Source organism: Myiozetetes cayanensis, unplaced genomic scaffold (assembly GCF_022539395.1).
Source record: "Myiozetetes cayanensis isolate MyiCay16 unplaced genomic scaffold, myiCay2020 scf10, whole genome shotgun sequence".
NCBI classification, from domain to species: domain Eukaryota; kingdom Metazoa; phylum Chordata; class Aves; order Passeriformes; family Tyrannidae; genus Myiozetetes; species Myiozetetes cayanensis.
Window position 1 is genome coordinate 28,006,715 of NW_026086605.1, and position 21,063 is coordinate 28,027,777.

The 21,063-nt window shown below is 38.2% G+C and overlaps 1 protein-coding gene across 10 annotated transcripts in view; it reads right to left on the reverse strand.

The window, feature by feature from the left end:
* Window positions 1–21,063, reverse strand: part of LDB3 (LIM domain binding 3) — a 126,509-nt gene that overhangs the window by 19,407 nt on the left and 86,039 nt on the right. For 5 of the 10 annotated variants that reach the window (XM_050305533.1, XM_050305537.1, XM_050305529.1 and 2 more), the window contains 4 exons: window positions 13,742–13,777; window positions 7,777–7,947; window positions 6,076–6,183; window positions 1,638–1,685 (listed from right to left, as the gene is read on the reverse strand). In XM_050305533.1, coding sequence (XP_050161490.1) covers window positions 1,638–1,685; window positions 6,076–6,183; window positions 7,777–7,947; window positions 13,742–13,777 — 363 coding nt within the window. Of the gene's footprint in view, window positions 1–1,637; window positions 1,686–6,075; window positions 6,184–7,776; window positions 7,948–12,146; window positions 12,354–13,741; window positions 13,778–21,063 lie in introns of all 10 variants that reach the window. The other 5 variants (XM_050305540.1, XM_050305534.1, XM_050305535.1 and 2 more) reach the window with 5 other exon arrangements.

Sequence of the window (21,063 nt, forward strand, 5' to 3'; positions counted from 1 at the left end):
TATTTACTTTCCTATTGTCTGTAGGAAAACATTTGTCAGCACATGAAAACAAGTGTCCAGCTTTGCCAGACTCTTGGTCCATCTTGACTTTTACTTTCTTTAACAATGGGAACAGATGCCATCTGGAGAAAAAATGTTAACATTGTATGTGGCAAAGCCAGTGAATTTCTTCCAGTACAGGTAAAACCCAAACATTCAGACAAACAGAAACTTAAGTGATTTTTAATTTTGAACAAAATAAACCTATGCTCACAATGTAGCTTTTTGCTGCTCTGACAGTGCTTCTGCTATAGATCTAGTTTGCACAGCACTGTGCCTCAGGCTAATTAATTTTGTCTGTTTAGCAAGACCTAGAAACTCAGCTATTGCTACAATGGCTATAGCTAATTATTTCTGTACCTACTCTGGGGCTTAGGGCTGCATTTGGGCCCACTATACCATGAGTGAACAGGACTCTCCAAGATAAACTATTTTAGGGCATTTGTATTCACTGTAAGTCCTGTTGTGAACTGTGCTGTGATTTTGTAACAGCCAAAGCTGTTCTAGGCACACTAAAACTTTTTATTTTCCATTTTTACCATCTATTTCCTGTTGATACCTCCCCATCTGTAACGTCTAAGAACACACTGTACTCGGGGTCAGTGGACAGAGGGTATTGCTGCTACCACAGCACAGACAGGGACATTGGCTTCACATGCAGCTTTCAAGATTACCTTAACACACTAGCTAAAGAATTTTCCTAGGTCTAAAAATCTGCTATTCAAGGTAAACCAGACAGATCAGTGCCCAGTATTTACAATGTGGATTAAAAGATTTTAAATCACGTGTCATACAGCCTTAATCTGAAGATGTCATACAGTCAGGAAAGTCTCCCAGATGCACAGGTCCAGTGGTTGGAAAGACTCATTTGAATCTCCCTTAATGCACAAAATACATAAAGAAGTTCTGAGCCGGGTCAGTGATACTTAGACTGTCATAAAGAAAAAGAGTTATTCAAAATTCAAGTGTTTCCCGAATGTAACAGCATAGCGAAACCATGCCACTGGATTTCCTCCTGTGGTCAGAGAAATGATGTTGACAAATCAAAACCACACACAAACACCCCCACATTCATAGTACCAAAGTCATAGCAAAATTAAAAGAAGTATTGAACTCTTTTACACGTTCATGATGCACATTAAATACAGTAAGAAAGATAAAAAGGCTTGTCAAAGAGAAATAAAGTGTTACACTACATCATTAAGGGTTTTAGTGAAGTTAAAAGATTTATCAGAATTTCTGCTGAAGAGAATGAAATAGCATGTGATTAAAAGAAAGAAAAAAAATAGAAAGAAAGAAAGAAGGTAATTAAGAAAGAACAAAAAGATGTCCTAAGGATCGAGGATGCTTTAATGGATCAGGAAGCACTGAAAAGCAGTGAAAGCAACCCTACTGAATTTATCTGTAGCAGTCAATGGCATGTGACAGGCAGCAAATTAAATACCGGCTCTGAAAACTATTAGTTGTCAGAAAAAGAAAGAGTAAATTTCTAAGCAGATCATTTTTATGTTAACGCTTTACTAGATGCTTACTAGCAGCAATAAACTGGTTTGTTAAGTGCTTTTAAGGTAGAGTAGCTGCACAAAACGTTTTTATACCTCTTCTGTGACTGGTAGCTGATGGAGGTGGAAGAATGCCGGTTGAAACTAAAATGAGACAAAAGTTGTATTTGAAAAAATATACAAAAAAATTTGGGATATCTTGTCCTACCATAAACTTCCTATGAATAAGAGGTGCTCTTAAGTGCTAAAGTAAACAACATGTACATATTTATAACCATATAAGATTGGTATTACATTACATTCTGTTTTCTCATTTAAAGCTAGGAATCACAGTGAACCCTGACTAATGGTAACATAGGTAAAGGAGGTGAGTATATTGCTCCCTAAGCCACTCTCATCCAGGTCTGCTTGTTATTTGGTTGTGGAATTTCAATTCAACCACTGGACTGTTGGATCTGACATTCACCATTTATTTGTATTAGCACAAAAAAATAAGTATGAGGGTTTTTTATGTCATTGTCAGAAGCTTAAATTACAGCAAATCTAAGAAGCAAGCCTTGAATGAACTAAAGGCCAAAGATAGGTAAGTTTCCAGCTTATGAAGCAGCTGGGAGAACCCCATGGAAAAGACAGGCTGGAGTAGCTGAAGCAAAAACCCATCATGTTCAACCGTGCCCTTGCAGAACCATTCTACTGTTACAGAGTTGTAGGTAAGCAGGTAGTTTGGTGGTTTTTTTTCCCTTGGGGAAACAGCATCATTTCAGAACATAAATGACTCATTTATGCAAATACAGGAAGTACTTAAAAGCCTGCACAGTGTATGGTCTGAGGAACAAGAGGATTCAGAATGAACACAGCTCCTAAGTGTGGAGCAGTGCAGGGCTACGGGGCATCAACGCCATCCCACAGGAACACAGCCCACACTGGCCACAATTACCAGAAGCCTTTCACATGCCAGTTATTGTCCTAACTCCTGGAGAAGTTTTTCTTCCCTTTACCACAGACACAGTGCTTGGATCAGAAGCTATACCTTTCTTAAAACCATAATAGTAACTCTTTCCACTGTTTCTCCTGGTTTTGCATTCCCAGAGTGCTGTCTCATGAGGTCCCCTGCTTCTACCCTCCAGATGGAACAACAGATGCATAAAGAGCTTTAAGTTTATTTAGAACTCTCCTGCTATGCTTTGTTTTTCGTAAGCAAGATCATAAGTGAAACAGATAACATTTCAGATGTGAGAGTAAGACAATCAGTTCAGGATTAATGACTTACTTCAAACATTCCTCTTTAGGAGCATTAGAAAGATTTTACTCAGGTTAGGTGTTATGCACATGGCTTTGCTCACAGAAGCAAAATTACTATAGAACTGCATCTACCAATGTTTTAAATTACATTCAAATAGTTAAGGATATTAAGATATCAAGAAATCCTCCTGCATTTTCTTGGTGGATCTTTATCAGCCATCTAGAAGGAAGAAAACCCAACCCAAACACTGGAACAATGGTGGTAAAATCTCGGCCTCATCTTCCTGACAATGTTTTCCAGGATGGGGACAGAGTTGTAACTAAGGTCATCCATATTTTATTCTGGAATAAAATTATATGAAATGCTCAGTGCTCCTCTGGTGTATGTCAAGTTGAAACTGGATTTTTAAGTCCATATTTTGGCATGCTAAAGCATTGTTTAACTTCTAAATGAAAACTATCAGATGCTCAAAAATTTGACTTATAAATTTGTTTAGAAACCAGTTTGGTCCCTTATGTTTGAATACGCTACTTATAACATACAACAGTTTTTAAAACAAACATGGAAGTAGTTCACAAAGATATTTCAACTGCAACACAGCTCTCCAAAACCAACCAACCAAACTGAGTTTGCTCCTTGTACCTGATGATCAGGGAACCAAATTTTTACAGGCCCTACAAGTTTCCTATTTGCCTTTATGTCCCAAGGCTTGCTGAAGCTCAGACAGTAACATCTGCTTGAAGTGTATGTCGGCATCAAACCTTGTGTCATCCAGGGCAGCAGCACATGAAGTTGATGTGCTGTAGATCTTAAGCCTTTGACTTAAATCATTGCCAGGCACAAGCAAGAGGTTTTAGTAGTCCGATTAAAGCATTGCTTTTTCAGAAGGACAGAGATTTTTCATAGCTTCACAGAATCTTTCAGGTTGGAAGAGACCTCAGGAAGAGTCTTATCTAACCTCCTGCTGGAAGCAAGGCCAGCTCTGAGGTCAGATGAGGTTGCTCCATGTTTTATCCAGTGATGTCTTGGAAACCTTCAAGAATGGAGACACACAGCCTCCCCAGCCAACTCATTTCCTTTCAAAGGGGCAGGAAAGGAGAAAATGCTCCATGCCAATCTAGTGCAGGAAATTTACTTCCAATTCAAATGTCTTAACATCTCAAGGTGATCTTTTTATCCTCATTACTCATTAAAATTGTGTTTCACACTGATTAGTCCATATTGATACATAAACAAAAATGAATTCATAGTTTTAAAATGTCAAAACCATGACATTTACATTAATTGTTTAGCTGTTTATATGTAAAGTTGTTGCTTAACTTGTCCCTGCCTATTGCAGGAGTATTGAAACTAGATGATCTTTAAGGTCCCTCCCAGCCCAAACCTCTCTGTGATTCTACAATTTCCAAGACAGCAATGAAGACATAGCTCTTATGTAAGATTTATAGGGGTCCTATGATGGAGAGTGGTGAAATGTGAATAGATGGGCTCTGTCTGGCCAGTCACCAAAGTTTCAGTTTAATTTCATCTTCTGACTGATGGATACATTTCAGTCTTCAGCTGAGAGAAACCCTAAGATCAAGTGTTTTCTGTAGCTCAGAAGAAATCATAGGCTTTGCATGCCAGTGTTCAGTCAAGCTCAAATATGCACAGTTATTAATGCTTTGAAAGCCAGGGACCTTACCTGAGGATAAGAGGCTTTCAACTACAACAACTATGCATAACCCTCTTTTCACAAAGATATGTGATCATTTCAACTGACTAAAAGAGATTTGTTAGTAAAACAAACAGTGGATTAAATACTTCTGGTGACACTTAAGAGCCTAATTGTACCAGAAGATTGAACGAAAAAGTGTTAGGTATTACTTCTGAAAAGCAGAGTACTCTCCTTTGTGACAAGCAATATGGTAAGAGCAAGTGGCCTCAAGCTGGCCAGGGGAGGTTTAGACTGGGTATTAGGAAAAAAATGTCTTCACCCAAAAAAAGGGCTATCAAGCATTGGAACAGGCTGCCCAGGGAAGTGGTTGAGTCACCAGCCCTGGAGGTATTTAAAAGATGTGTATATGTGGCACTTAGGGATGTGGTTTAGTGGTGGACTTGGCAGTGCTGGCTTAACAGTTGGACTTGATCTTAGAGGTTCTTAAACAATTCTATGATTCTCATGATGTGAAAATTAGGTCCTCTTAATGGATACCCCTAAATAGCTCATCACTTTGGAATTTTGAAAGTTCACACATAAAACTAGAAGTCAATGGCAGTAAACTCCTCTGCATCTGTTTTACCTTCTATTCCCAGTAACATTCCGGTGACATTCACCAGCTCTTGAAACTAGTTATGATTAGTGTACTTCCACTCCAATAATGGAATTACATCAGCAGTTAATTTTATTTCTTATGTTTTATTAGCTCCATCCTGGAATTACTTCCTCTATGTAATTCCCATGGCTGTAAACAGACACGTTTACATTCTAAAACTGAAAACTCTCCATTGTGTTCTGGAGCTGTTTCATTTTTGCACTGGTTTCAGTGATGTGAAGCCACCCAAACTGCTTTCAAGTACTACCTGTGCACAGCACTGAACTGCCATTTTCTGTGATTTTCTGAGAAAGACCATTATACTTCTTGAAGTGACGCCATCACGCTTGCACACTTTGTTCATTCCAAAAATCCCCTTTTGGGTGATTCCTAACTACCTTCTTCTATAAAGATAAGAGGGACATGGATGATTACAATCTCAAAAGTACTGCTAGTTTTTTGTTATTTCTGAAGACTGTCCAAATCTTAAAATCTACTGCTTTCTCCTCTGTTAGTGTTGTCAGAGTGTTAATGAAAGCAGTGAAAAGGCTTAGGAGTGAGGCAGTACAGCAGCATCCTCTCCTTCCAATAGCAGAAGCTACCTTGCCTTATCACTGGTCTTTCACTAGTCATGATTAAGAGCATCATAAAAGGTTTGTGATCCTATGTTTTAACCAAGAAAAAAAAGAAGGTCCATCATTCCCACCCAATGTAACTAGACAAATACTTTGATTTTAGGATGGCAAAAGCGGCACGAACCAACCAACCAAAATACTTTTGTTCCAAAAGGACATGTTGGTCACATATCCACATATCTAAACCTTAGCTGTTTCCCAGCTCTGTTTTCATGTGAAAGATAAGGAAGGAGGCTACTGCTTCAAACACATCATGCTTTCAACAGTCTGCCAAGTCAATCTCTTAAGAAACTGAAAACCTTATATCAGAGAGCATAATACAAATCAAACCAAATTAAGTTAAGAGAGCTTTACAGATATACCTAGACTGAGATGAGATAGCAGATGAAATAGTGGAAGCTGCTAATGACATGTTCTTGGACCCATGGAAAGGCTTAGGCTGTGAAAGAGAGCTGGGGGCTGCAAGTACTCTGCAGAAGACACAGTAAAAGCATGAAAGCATGAACAAAATGATTGAACAGGGACAAAAATCATGACATCACAACCAAGCTCTGTTGGCGTTCAGATACAGGAGCACTGCTGCATAGTTACCAGGAACAGGTTTTCTGTAGCATACATCTGCAGACTTACAGAATAGCACAACCAAGCACATTCCTACAGAACACAAGACAAAATGCACACAATTATGTAAAAATCTTAAAACCAGACTCTACTGATAACTAAGACAGACAATATTACAGGACAGGACTTTGTCAATGATACATGCTTTTATCTGCAAGATCTGAAGATGTTTGAGTCTGAATACAAGATAAAAGTTTAATATGCAAACAGTACCAGACAGAAGATTCTCCTATTTAAAACAGAAGTAATTGGAATGATTAGTTTTGTAGAGGCATTTTTTTTTTAAATTTGAAGCATATACTAGTTAATCCATTTTCTTCATGCTACCATTTCAACGGAGGGATAAAAGCTACTTAAACCTTATCATTATTTCATGTGAAAGTGCCTTACAGCCCAGTTCTGAATGACAGAGTAATACCTTATTCAAACCTCCTCTGCTGGCTGATTGTTTTTCTTGCACTGGAATAAAAACACTGGATCCTGGTGGGTCATGATTAGGTAAAAACTGACCAAAGTGAGGAATTGGTAGCTGGTATACATACATAATGCAAGTCAACTGGCAAAAATTAGTCAAGAAGTAGAGCCAAGAGAACATTTCCAATTCCATTTACACACATCTAAGATAACTGGCTACAGCTGAGGTCTTGATTAAAGTAGTTTACATTACTGGAAGTGTGCTTTTCCTCTGATTTTTAAAGCATGCTAAAACATACATCTTTTCAGAATATTCATGTAGCAAACCCCAAAGACAAAAGAATAATTCACTCCAAAGGAATTCATCCTTACTATCTCCAAAATTACTGTAATGTAAGTGACAGCTGTATAAATCCCACAGGTTTCCTCACATGATGTCTGACAGCTTTTAATACACAGCTGTAACTCCCACTGTACTACAGGTGTTACAAGTGCTCACCTCCTTAAAACTCACTTCAGCTCCACGGCTAATTCTCATTAGAGAAACAATATTAGATAGATCTAATAGAAATTACTTGACTTAACTTACAGAGCAAGTCAATCATCAAATGTCCACCATGTTTCACTGACATCTGCTGTGATAGGGTGAGCTCAACCACATGAGTAAATGACATTTTTTAAATTTTCTTTTTCATGTCCTACTGCAGAAAGACTATTAAAAGAATCTCTACTCACTGTAACTATTATGAAGAGCTGTTTTGGCTTTATTACAAGCGGTGAAAAAACATTTCTAGTTTTAACCCTAGACTTGCTTTCTGAAAATGGAGTTACATTTTTGGGGCAGTTTTATTTTGCAAATTCTTTGCAAACATGAACAGTGTGCCTCAAAATTAAAAAAACCCACAACCCAACAAAATTTATAAAAGCATATAAAACAGGTGACAGCTTTTCATACCACATTCTGAAGTGAAGAATGTGTATGCAGCATTTCCAGGGCCATACGGGGGGATAAAGCAATGAAGCATTACCTTTGGAAGGAGGAGGAGAACGACTCCTGCACTACTGAGGTGGTTGCAGGTGGTGTCATCAGGCTGGCTGGATTTTGAGCAGCAGCAGCAGGCTGAGGTGCTGAAGCATGTGGTGCAGGAGCAGCAGAACTGGTAGACACCGGAGCATGCTCAACAGGGGTGCTAATTAGACTTAAATTAAATAAAACAAGAAGCATCTTAAGAAGGCACACATTTAAATGTAGAGCACAAAACCTACTATGTTTGAACCTGCAAACATAGTAGCAGGCTGGGTTACTGAGGGAAAAGCACAGTTATGCAAAGGAAAAAAAGACATTTATTCAGCCTTTTCTGCTGTGCAGTAAAGCTCTAATGCAGCTTTGGTCCTGCTTGACTGAAATTTATCCCAGGTGTTACCCAGCACTTCAGTCCTGCTCCCAGTGAAGCCAGTGGTAGGCAATGCTGTATGGAGGAATTAAATGGTTGCAAAGAGCGCGTCACAAACTCTTTGAGCTCGGATAAATTGCATCCAATATTTACTCCTGGAACTGAAGTTTGTATTAGCGTAAACTTTTTAGTTAGATGAAGAAAAGCAATTTACAGGATATTATCACAGTCCTGTGCCAGCAGGTTTTCTGCAAATTCTGATAGTTTAGAAATACAGTCAGCACAGTTTTGTGTTGGGTTCCATCAGTTTTGTGCAACCTGGGTAGTGGAAAGATGTTTAAAAGGAGTCCTTCATCTCTAACCTAAATTCACCTTACATTATGCCATCCAGCACAATGAAATGCCCTTTTAAACACAGAATAATATACAAGATACAAGGGGATGATGTAGCACAAAATTTTACTGTGGTAGTTTTAAAACCACTTAGGTGATGAGCATGAGTCGTTATCCTCATGGCCCTCTTGTACTATTGTGGCACATATAGCTTGGAGCAAAGGAATATTAATATTTTCTTTATTTTTTCTTTATTTGATTGCAAACAAATGAATTTAAATGAATAATAATAATCTAGTCTGGTATCCTGTGGCCATTTTAGTAACCTAGTACCAGTGTCTCTCATCAGCCAGGGCTTATGAACATACTTCTGCCTGAATTACTCATCCCTTACAGACAGACAAATGGGGCCAAGTTATCAGACAGCTTTTCAACATAGTTTAGTCAAAGCCATCCACTGTTTTGAAAAGAACCAATCTTTTGGGAGATTCAGTTTGTTGTCTTCCATTAGCTCTTATATCAAATGAAAAAAACCAAACCAAAATAAAATCACTAAAAACACTCAAATTATTTGATGACTGTTTTACTGAACTTAATATCAACAGAATAATAATATAAATAATAGGTCCATTCATAATTTGCTTGTCAATAAACCAAATAAAAATAATTTAAAGTAATTTAAAATTCAAAAAGGAGGAAGAAGAAAAGAGAAAAACAATTATTTTGTGTTTAGGCAGATTTTACTGTAGATCTTATTAATTATTATCCACAGAACAAATAAGCCACTGAAAAACAACACATTGAAACACTACTTTGGGGCAGAAACTTTGATGACAATATAAGCATATGTCCCCTAGGCATAAGGGGTGTTTTTCTTGATGCCACATTATTGTGCTGTAGATTAATTTTCATTAGTAGTTATTTAAATACACTTTTTTTTTTTTATTTAAATGAGAGCAACTCTACATAGTTGTCTTGTCCACAAGCAGTGGCCTAAGAAAATAATGGATATATTTAGAGTTCTTTAGACCTAACTCATAAGTATATTGCCACATCTCTGTGTTCTTACAAATCACTCCTACCAGGGTGATGGAATTCTGTGCTTCTCTTGCACAAGGTACAAAGAATGCCCCAAATACTCCTTTCTAAGCACAGTAAATATCAAATAACAAAAGAAACCTTACAGTTCCACAACTGTTTCTCAGCCAACCTTAGCCCTCAAGCATTCTTTCTCTCAGCATTTTTTCCTTAGCAGATTTACCATCCATTGTGCAAATTTCCTCTGGCTCAGCCATTCTATCTCATATTTTCTTTTGCTTCTCTGAAAAGCACTAACTTGGCAAGCTACATTCCTGAGGACCTAGAGTGAGGGCTTGGTACTTCAGAATTTGTGATACCCCTTGTGCTCAAAGGGACTGTCCCATTTCCCCTGTCCTTCTCCTCTTCTTGTGTGGCTCGGTAGTCTAAATGATGGTGTCAGTTATTTTTGGTTTGATTAGCTGAAACAGAAGCGTGGTTGTTATACCCATAAATTTCAAAGTGGAATGCAACCCACAACAAAAGCAGAAAATCAGTATTTTCTCCCTTATGAATTTCATCTGCAATTATGTACATAAGAAGTGGGGTCCTGAAAATACCCAGTGTGCAGTTCTGGGTTTCAAATCATTACACCAAGTTTTGCAACGGTTTTGCAAAAGTTTGTCCATCGTAACATGCAGCTGAAATTCAGAGCAGTTTTTCCATTTTTATGATGTAAATTCTTCCCATTAACAAATAGACTATCAGTTACAAAGCCTATGTAGCAGAGTAGCTGAATATTATCCATCACAGCTATAGGTCACAGGAGAGTCTGTTACTGAGTTTCAATACCCACAGGATTTTTTTTTCCCCTGTGCCACAGTGGGCAGTGGAATTGTCACATGAAAAGGTGTGGAGTCACAATGTAGTACTTACATATCTTTGATCTGGCAAACAGGAAAGGAGTGAAACTATGCTGGACATAACAATGGAACTTCATATATGACTTAAAATCGAACACAAACTAGGATTCCACCTATTTTGTCTATTTGCACTGATGTCAAAGGGAATTTGCTACAGATTTCAAAAGATTCATGACTCCCTACCTTGAAGAGAAGAGGACAGTGAACTTACTTAATCGTAACAATCTCCAAAATGTTAATCAAAATACATATTCAGTGATACATATTGAAAAGAAAGTAGAAAACCCAAAAAAACTGTATGTGAGAACAAGGACCTGTGTGGAGACAGATTTGAATGGAACAACCCATGTAAATAAAATAAATGCAAATATACTGGAGTACGTTTTATAGTTTAAAGAAAATACAAACAAATTTTAGCTCGCATGGTGTTTGGAATATTTCTTTTTATATGGTTAAAGTGTTAGGGGCTTGACTGCCTTCCTTCATGGTGGAATATATCAATTAACACAACAAGGAATTGGAATAAATATAAATGAAGTAGATATAAACTTAAAAACAAGGGTGATTTTGTTACATAAATAATATGCAGTTGGTAACATTCTCAACTCAGTTTTTAGGAAGATCTGAAGACTAACTTGACTGGGTTTAGTTTAATAACTGTACATTTTAAATAAATATTTAGATAGTCAAATAAAACAACCTAACTTTCTTTTTCCCTTAAGATTGCCTACTTTCTAGATTTTCAGCCTGATTTTTTTTTAGTTCTTCAAGTGCAGCAGAATTTTAAGAATTGATAAATGTGAGTGCTGCTTTATAAAATAGATAATCTATTGTAACAGCTTCATTATTACATGTAATAGAGGGGTTTTTGTTTGGTTGGTTGGTTTTTAAATGCAGCCATTTTGTAGATTTTAAATCTTTACACTACTCTCTATTTTAAGGAAAATCAAAGAAAATCGAAAAAATCAAACATCTTCATATTTGTGGTAACAAACATAAAACTAAGTTAGGTGGATGAAAACAAACACACATCTCTTCTCAGCTGATTTTCACTCATGAGAAGGAACACAGATCAGTAGAGGTTAAGAGGATAATAATGGTTAACAACCATAATGAGAAAACACAGCAACAAATGCACTCTAAGATTTAAAAAAATAAGTGCAAATTATACTTCTTTCTCTCAGTAAAGTCCTAAGTTCTGAGACTTGCTATCCAAATAACAATCGAGTGGATTATTAAAGCAGGACTTAGTCTCTTTTCTGTAATGCATGAGGTTTTTTTGGTTTCTAATCCTCCAACATATCACTTGTAAAGAACTGAACATATAAGGAACAAAACCAAAAATGGATAGGGGAAAAAAAGTATCTCCTTCTGTAGCACTTGTAGAAAAAAGTGCCTGAGAATATGTTTAGAGAAAGTCATAACACTGAAGAGTCTTACATTTGAAAATGGTAATGGTTGTAGGAATGCAGTGAAAATAGAGAAATATCAGCTGCTGTTTCTCTGCTGAAGGTGTTTTACGACTCTTCTCTGTATTTTATTTGCAATCCCTAAGAGAGCCACTGAAAATGTAACACCCACACGAACTGGAAGTTGCTGGAATTCGTAGAACTTGGACACCTTCCTCTTAGGCAATTGGCGTTTCCATCTGAAGGAGTTAGAGGTTGTTATTACCAAACCACTCCAAAGCTCCAAACCAGGTCAGTTATGCAGTTACACATCACAGTGTACCTTTGGTTACTGGATGAAGCAAGAGAGACTTTCTGGCCAGTAGAGGTGAACCTGACCTCCCTCTGACTTGTACCCGCTCCAAGCCTCACAGAGCCCTTGGAGGCCACTGGCTTGGCACTGTCAGTGTTGGCATCCCCGGTGGAGGATTTAGGAGGATGCCAAATACTGGAGGTCACATACTGGGGTGCATGCGCGGGATCTGCAGGCCTGGGTAACAAAGATTACAAGGGGGTTTGTAAATGAGGCATTTCCCAGGGAGTAGCAGGTATTTGAGGAAGAGACAGAATTCCAGCCACAGAAGAAGCTGGGGAACATCATGGTATTGCAGATGAAGTAATGACAAATCTTGATAGTTCATTAGTTTATTACTGCTTAAGACCGGGAAAGGCATGAAGAATTAAAAAAGGTACCTTGTGTTAAATCTGGAAACCGTATGGCTATGAATATCAAAATAAGACACATAGCAAGGCTGTGATGATAATGGAGGTGGAAAAAAGCTATGGTATGAAAGATCACACAAGATTAAGGCAATGTAGTAACACCACTCATATATCAGAAACCGTTCCTGGTAAAATAAAATAATAATTAAAAGAAAAGGAGATTTCAGTGGAACAGCTGCATAGTCCTGTAGATGGTTTTAAACAAATGAAACTGTGGGTGAAATGCTAACGTGTTCCTTGTTTTATACACTTTAGTTTATATACAGGAATCAAGGCATCTCTTTCCTTCTATTTTCATAATTAATTTAAAAATAAAAATCAATTTTCTCTACTATTTCAAGGGCCGGTGGCCATTGCTTGTGTAGCTAGTAACAAATAACACTTGCACTCAGGTTTTAACTCTATGCAACCTTTGTTCAAATGTGAGCAGTCTTAGAAAAAAATACAAAGTGGTTGCACGTCTGAGGCAGGAACCAACAGGACAGAGGAAAGCAGTGAGACAGAATTAGCTTCATGACAAACTGAGAAGAGGCATTTCTTTGCTCCATGAAGCTATCAGTCAGATTCACTCAAGAAGTACCTGTGTATCAGTACTTGTGTGGTTTAGTGCATGAACTAATAGAAAACAGCAAATTTCTCTCTGTAACTGCAAAATGTGCTGAGATCCTTTGGGAGAAAACAACTTGACGTGAAAGAACTTGCTTACAGAGAGACTATGTTTTGAACCTCATAACCCACTGAGGAGCAATCAATATATGCAAGAATCTGACATGTAAGTGTTCTTAAAATACCAAAAGTATAATCTTATTTAGATTTTAAAAATATCTTGAACAATCTAGGCAAAGTTTAAAATGGAAATGGTTCTTAAAACTCAATCACAAACTGACAATATTCCACTTCAAGAATATTTGCTAAAAACTTCTTATTTTTCAGGTTTGTAAGTTCTGAGAAACATGATCCCCACCTGTCCCATGTCACAGTGCTTCTTGAAGTCTGCATTAAAAAAAAATGCCCAGTGAACCCACTTAGTTGAAACCTCCACCGTCATCATCTGCTCAAACAGTCTACAGATTTCATGGTTTTGAGGTAAGAACAATATGGAGGAAGTGGAGATAAACTCTTAATAGGAAGTAAGTCAAACACAGCAAACATTACCTGTTTTCTGATGCTGCTGCAACATTTTCCTTGTCTCTGTGAAAGGAGGGATACAGTATGAATGAAATAAATGCAATTGCCAGTGGTGGCAAGAAAACCCACCCAAAAACAACCCAGGAGAAAGAAAATGGGCTGAGGAGAAATGTTTGGTTGCAAAAAGCATCCTAGAGTGGTTGCTCATAAATATAGTTGTGAGAAATCTCTTTAGCTTCCCAGGTGAAACCCACCAAATATATAAATTTACTGCATAATGCTTCTTATAATGTATATGCTTCTTTACCAGTTGCAAACAATTTTGTTTCAATAATAAAGTAAAAGGAAAATTAACAGTTACAAATTAGGTGTTGTATGTCTGCGTATAATTTCAGGAATAGTTTTGATTTAAATAAGTTCCCTTAAAAAAAGAATTTCAATAATATTCCAGTAGAGCATATTTTGATGCCAAATCCAAGCAGTAAAACTAATCAGACTTAAATGGGAAAAATGGGTAACAAAGACTCATGCAAGAAGGATTTCTTGTGCCTGGTATCACTTCAAAATTCTCTGTCCTATCCAAGCACTAGTTTTCTCAATGTAAATCAGATTAGAATCAATTCCTGCATGGACAGTTCCCTCAATTAGAAATCATTCCTTCACTGAGGTGAGGAGTAAATCAGCCTTGATTTCTCTGATAGAGAACTGTGCTGTTATTCTGTAAACACTCACACATGCTGACAGAAATAACTGACCAGTTTAAGTGCAAGCAACTGTGTATCTGTAAGGAGTTAACACAAAAGTATTTTCATAAAGAATAGAATCCATTAGCCTCAAACTCCTAAGTTTGAAATCCAGTTAGTTAAGTAATTGAGATAGTCTCAATATTTAGCAATTTCATGGGTGGTTGTGTCCCTTCCTATTTAAGGAACTGTGCTGAAAATGACAAGTTTAAAGCTGAAATATGCCAAATGAGAACAATTTTCTTAACTGAGATCTAAAATTACAAAACACAAAGCAAATGTTCTCATTTATCCAACTGCACCTTCTTTCTGAAGTGTCCTTTGGAAAAAAAAAAACAAAACAACAAACCAAAAAACATGTATTTATATGGATTTGTTGGGCACCAATCATTAACTTACATTACCTTTGGAAGGCTATTCTTAATATTTTCTCTGCTATTACGTGTCTCTGTGTTTATGTACTTACAGATACATATATATGTATAGTCACATACTCTTTCCTTAGTTCAGTTCTAACAAAGTTATAGAAACCAACCCAGTTTAGATCAGCAAAGGTTTGGGCACAGGTGTTCTCTACAGATATTTGAAATCTCTAACTGAAATGTAACCCCTAAAATATATGAATCGAAGTCAGATTTTCACACCTAGAAGTGGATCTGAAATGCCCCTCAGAGGCTGCTGCCTGACTGCAAATGTTACTGGGGTTGGTTTGGAAGAGCCTGTTTTAAAAACAAATACCCCGATGAGATCAACCAGCTCACCACTCTGAAGCAATGAGAAACCAAACACTGTCTTTGTGGTAACCAAGTAGTGAGTTCCTTGCAGTGTCAGGTAGAGCAAAGCCAGGATGAAACAAGGTAGAGGAGGATGGATTAGAGACTCTGTGTGTGTGGCAAGTGTTAGTACAGCAAGAGCTGGAGCCATGCGAGGACGTTAAAGAACACAGACACAGCCTGAAAGGAATAAAGCATTGCTTGTTCCCAAGTGTTCCATGAGGGATCACAGCCAAGACCAAAAGGCAGGCAGCTGGGGTCAGGCTGAAGCAGCGTTAAGCCTCTGTTGTTGTTATTAATCCGATTCAAACTTTTTTGCCCCATTAGCTGTGGCTATACCAAAGGAGGGGGAAAAAAGTCACTTGACTTTGAGGTCAGGATTTCACAGAAGTTTTTTCCCCGAGTGTACAAAATAGGATGACGCTGAGTGGCGATGGCAGGGGAGTTGTGAAGGTGAAAAAGAGAGAGAAGTATAGTAAGAATACTTCCACAGAATAAAGCAAGAAAAGAAAGAGAGCAGAGGGAAAGATGAGTTCAAAGGCACACAATACTTCTTCATGGTGTGACTTACAGGAACTATTTCTCTTCCCAGTCAACAGGACTGGTTAACAATAAGAAAGGCTCAAGATCAGTTGTGCCTCTTATTAGCAATACTTGCATTTTGAGAAACAGGCTATTGGTTTTACGGCCTTGACAATCAAGAATTTTCTCTAACTGAATGCAGAAATAATTTTACTTTTGAGTCATAAACATCCCTGGGGCAGGCTCAGTAAAGACAATACCTTCACCACATGAAAACATTTGGCTCAGAATATTATGAGCAGTTTATATTTCTGTGGTTACACAGGCTGCTCCAGTAACTGACAGTAGTGGGCAATAGTTTTGAGCTATCTAGAAAAGATTTAAAAATAATGTGGAGTTGTTTGTTTGTTTGCTTTTGTCTGCAGCCCTTTTATTCCCCACTGAAATGGCTTTTGATAAAAGGGCCTGAGAGAACAGTGCAACTCTCACAGACTTCATTACCTGTTGGATATATATCTAAACAAAACTTACTTATGCAATGTACTGTCTTTCCAGTTACATGGTACATTATACAGTGGAAATCTTGAAATGTTTCCTTCTCATAAAATTATGCTACAGGATATGGTCATACAGACAGAGTGACTGAAATTATAGAAATAGAGTCTTTCCCCACACACCAACAAGAATTGGTGTAACCTGCAAAATTCATTTGCAGGCCAAGCTTGTGTGTGCTATTGGGTGCTAAAAAGAGCCTGGAGACACTTAAGAGATTTTCTAAAGAGTATGTTAAATCTGAACTATATGAACTGGACATGGGAATACTTTCCTATTCTACTTTATTTTTGGAAACCAAGTTTAAAAGGTTCCCAAACACATACATATAAGAGGCAAGCTGAAATGTAGAGCTTGTGCACCTTCCATCTGCCTTCTCTTTAGATGGTAACAGGTGTTTAATGAAGACCTAATGACATAAGAAACATGAGGCATCCTGAGAGACCACATGGTCCTTCAACTCTATCAGGACTGAAGCAGTAAGTGAAAACTGTAATCGAGTTTTTTCTCCATACTCTCAGGAGCAAGGCTATTTTTCTAATTTCACAAATGAGAAACTAAAACTTATTAATAAAACTTATTAGAATTGCTCATGGTCACAAAGAAGGTCTACAGCAGTACAAAGAACTGAATCCCAGATAAGTATTTATAATATCAGCTCACTCTCCTTAATGAGAGATTATAGATTTTTTAATAAATATATCTATTCAGTTTATTGGTATTTTCCTGTCTTAGTCATCTAATAGTCTTCTATAGAGCCTGACAAATATATACTGGCCTTTTTTCAAAGGGGAAGTAGACTTACAGATTATTAGAGTCTACACCTATTGAAATTAAAAATTCTGGTTTTCTAATAGTATGGTGTGGATTTGTAGGACTTAGACTCACATCCTAAAGTACTTATATTTACATAAGCATATTTGCCTACAAATAAAATTTCCTTTTAGGAAGTAAAAGTTACAAAATAACTTTAAAAGACATTTTTATAGGGTGTCTGGAAGTAAAGCTGCATGAAAGTTATTTTGTAATTGCCTGTCAAACATTTTTTTGTCTCAAAGGCATGAGACACTGACACTGTTGAAAACTGGACATCGAGCGCTACATTAACTGCTGTTCTGATCCAGTGAGGCTACTTCTACCTTTCTGTGTTTGCAGCTGAGAACTTTTCCATGGTCAGATGACTGTTAAACTATTGAGGATCTTTGTCTTTTTTTCCCCCGTGCTGTATTTTTTTTATTTCAACACAGACATCCTAAGACACACAAAGAAATCATAGGCAGTTAACAGAGAGGACAGAAGACAACTCTCATGCTGGTTTAGTTAAAACTTTAGCTTGGAATCAGAAAAAAAGGGGGAGAAGAGCTAATCTCTCTTTTTCAGCCACTGTAGTTAAGAATGTGAGCAGCCCACGCCAAAATGATTGCAATATATCCTCCTAGTATGTCTGCTTTCCAAAACAGGGAAATACATTTCTCCCAGAAGGTATCCTGGTTTGTGCAGACAGTGCCACAGAACAGGAAAAGCATTATCATAGGTTCAGTGGGAAACAACCAGCAACTCATTCTCAACAACTAGTATGGAACTCAGTCAAAGCAGCTCGCCAAAATCAAAGCCACCACCTCCCACGAGTGCATTTTAGTGGCACCTGCGGGTTTGCTGTTAAGTGTAACAGTCACACAATAAATGCAGCTGGGCACACAGCACCACTGGTGTTGGGGAAAGGCAAGGTCACTCTTTCCCAAGACTTGCAGAGTGATATTTGCCATGCAAGTAAATGTACTCCCGATTTTAAATTTTATCACCAAAGGCTGCAAAATTCTGAGCATGTGCAGCAATTTGAGACGGGACTTTATTCACATAATTATTGCCTATCTTGGCCTTAAGTGTGCAACTGGATTGAACTGAATAATTTGGTCCAGCTTTTTACAGCCCCACTGGTAAAGTGCAGGTGTCTGCCACCAGGCACCTGAGCACAGGATCTGGACTTTCAGGCTGTGCTTGTGACCATTACACACAAAACCAGTGCACAAGAAGTTCAGGTTTTGTATGCCAGGAAACAATTCCCCTTTCACTGAAGCGTTCTTTCTCCTCATGACTTCACTTTTCTCCAGGGAAGCTGCGAGAACAAAACCCAGAGATCTAAATTTCATCTGGTAGTTCTTTTAGACCTACTTTTTAGTTTGTGCCCATTGATGATGAGAAAATTCATACCTCTTCTATGTGGCATCATGCTAAGTTTGCAGCTGCCTCTGAAATACAGCAACGTGTCTGTGCTGTTCAGTTCCTGAATCAAGTAACTAAGTGGGATGAATTAGAACACTTGTCATTCTTTCAGAACGTGGATTGCATTTTATTTTATAAACTCTCTTAAGGATTTTCTTACCTTCCCTCTCTCTCATTTGTAATCATATAACATTCTGGGTCAGCTACAACAAATGCTTACATGGAAATGAACTATTAGGAAGTTATTAGCGTTTAGGGTAATTTTGCTGACATTAATGCAATTTAGAAGCAGAATAAAAGGAAGCAGTGCCAGTGCGGTGCTCCAGCTCACCCTAAGCAAGGCTCTGTGAGCCAGGCTGATGATCCACAGACCACAACTGAGTGGTCTGAGTTACAGTGCTTGTTGGAAAGCCTGCTGCATGTTAGAACTGCTTTACCCTTGCTGGACTGAAGGCAATGCAAGGGACTAGTCAGAGAGAAAGGCAGGTTGTGCACTGGTGTCTTGGTTAGATGCCTGCATCAGCCGCACGAGGCACACGAGAATTTTAAAGGTTGCACAGTAGGAATAAAAGTTGATGTTAATTCCTGCTCATGCAAAAGGTACGTGGTGGACAGGAACATGCAGGAGACTGAGATGGTAAAGACAAGATGTTACATACAGGTCAGTACACCCACTCTCAAAATTGAATGTTGAGCTTTAACAAGCTCTGTTAGCTCGTGCATTACTTTCTCTATGAGCTATTTTGAGAAAAGCTTCATGGTATTTCTTAATTGCATTTGGAGACCTCACTCATTCAATTTGAAGTGGGTACATTTAAGTGGATACACTGTACCCTACAGACACTCACTATCTTTGATGAATTTGTTCTACAGGGAACTGGCTTGAAAACAAGGTATTTATGATTCTAAATAGCTCTTTTGCCCACAGAACCTCCAGAAGAGGAGGAAAGAAAGGAAGAAAGACTTTATATTTGATCAATTTTGCCTTCTGGTTTCACTCAGCATTCCACTGAGACAAGTGAGTTATTTCACTATTCCTACACTTTTGTCACTCTCGAGGTGCTAAAAGGTAAGCAGAGAACAGAATATATTAACTTGATGTGCTTATTATCCTTTATTGCAGTTCTGTTGCTTAAGTCAGGAGTCTGCCTCGAGAAGTCTGCTTGATTTCATTGGCTGTTGTGGAAAGGGAGAGTACGTCTTTCAAAAGGATTTTGGTAATCTGAGCAGCATATAAATAGGAGGTTTTTGGCAATTGGGAAGGTCAGCAATGCTAATCACTGCAAATTTTTGGCCAACCAAGGAAGGGAATCAAGGTGCCTTAGCCTGTCTTGGTGATGTCAGATGGCTATGATAAGCAGCAGTAGAACAAAGGATGTTACTGTGCTTGAAAGCAAATTTTAGTCAATTAATTTTCATGGATACTGCAGAAAGCTGTCAATTCAAGGCAAATTGATTAAAGGAAGCAATTATCTGGTAATACCATGTACCATACCAAAATTCTAGCCTTTTAACTTTGCAAACCAACATTTGTGTAAGTATCCATGCATTTTCTGAAACACATAATGATAGTCCCAGTCACTGAAACTCATGGTAGGCACTGCTAAAGAATCCACAAAAACAACTCAGTTCCTGTGGGAACCCAACTGCACAAGTGAGAAATTGGTGTCACCTCATCTGCCCCTGAGGAAGGCTTCAGAAAGCTCTGTGATATGCAAGAGTTGGACTTCTCAAAAGTGATAAAGCAGTCCCTAAAATAGCTGTTCCTTGCTGTGGAAGATATACTCCTCCCAACTGTGCATAATGAGAGAGAAAGTGCAATGAAGTGACCTCTGTATTTACAGCTTAGCACAAACGTCCTGTCCTTCCTGTGCAGGGAGGGCTGAGAAGAGGGAGGCAAGGGGAAGAGCCACAGAACCTTTCTCCTTTTGTCATTTTGTCATGCATGAAAGGAAGACAGGTCAAGTTCTCATACCCACTCTCCTAAAGTCGCACTCTAGCCATGTCCCATCAGCACACACTGCATGCAGTCAGTGTTTCTGCTGCAAACTAAGCACTGCAGGAGGTGAGGGGAGACCATTTGAGCACGAGGCAGGGCAGCAGGATTCAGGAAACAGGTTAGTTCAGATCAAACAGTCTTGTCCCACAGCAGAAAATGAGCATGTCCCTGTGCCATAACCAGACAAGCAGGTTTACCTGGAAGGCCTTTTGGTTTTGATTTCCTACTGGCATCAGCTTTTCTGTATCTTCATTAAATGCTTATAACACTATGCTTTACTGGCAATATTGGGAAGGGCAGGGGGTGAATATCACTATCCGTATCCTGCATTTTACTTTATTTTTGGCATGGAGCTATTTAGAAGACAATATTGTCACAATTGACACCATTGTCCTCTGCACAGCAGAGTAATAATAATGGCCAGTCTTCGCGAGCGAAGATCCGGGGAAGGTCTTTCCACCTTCCAGCCTGCGCATTGGATTTTTTAGGTGAGACACAGTGTGCGCGGAACTGAGCCCACCCTTTAATCCTAAGGTT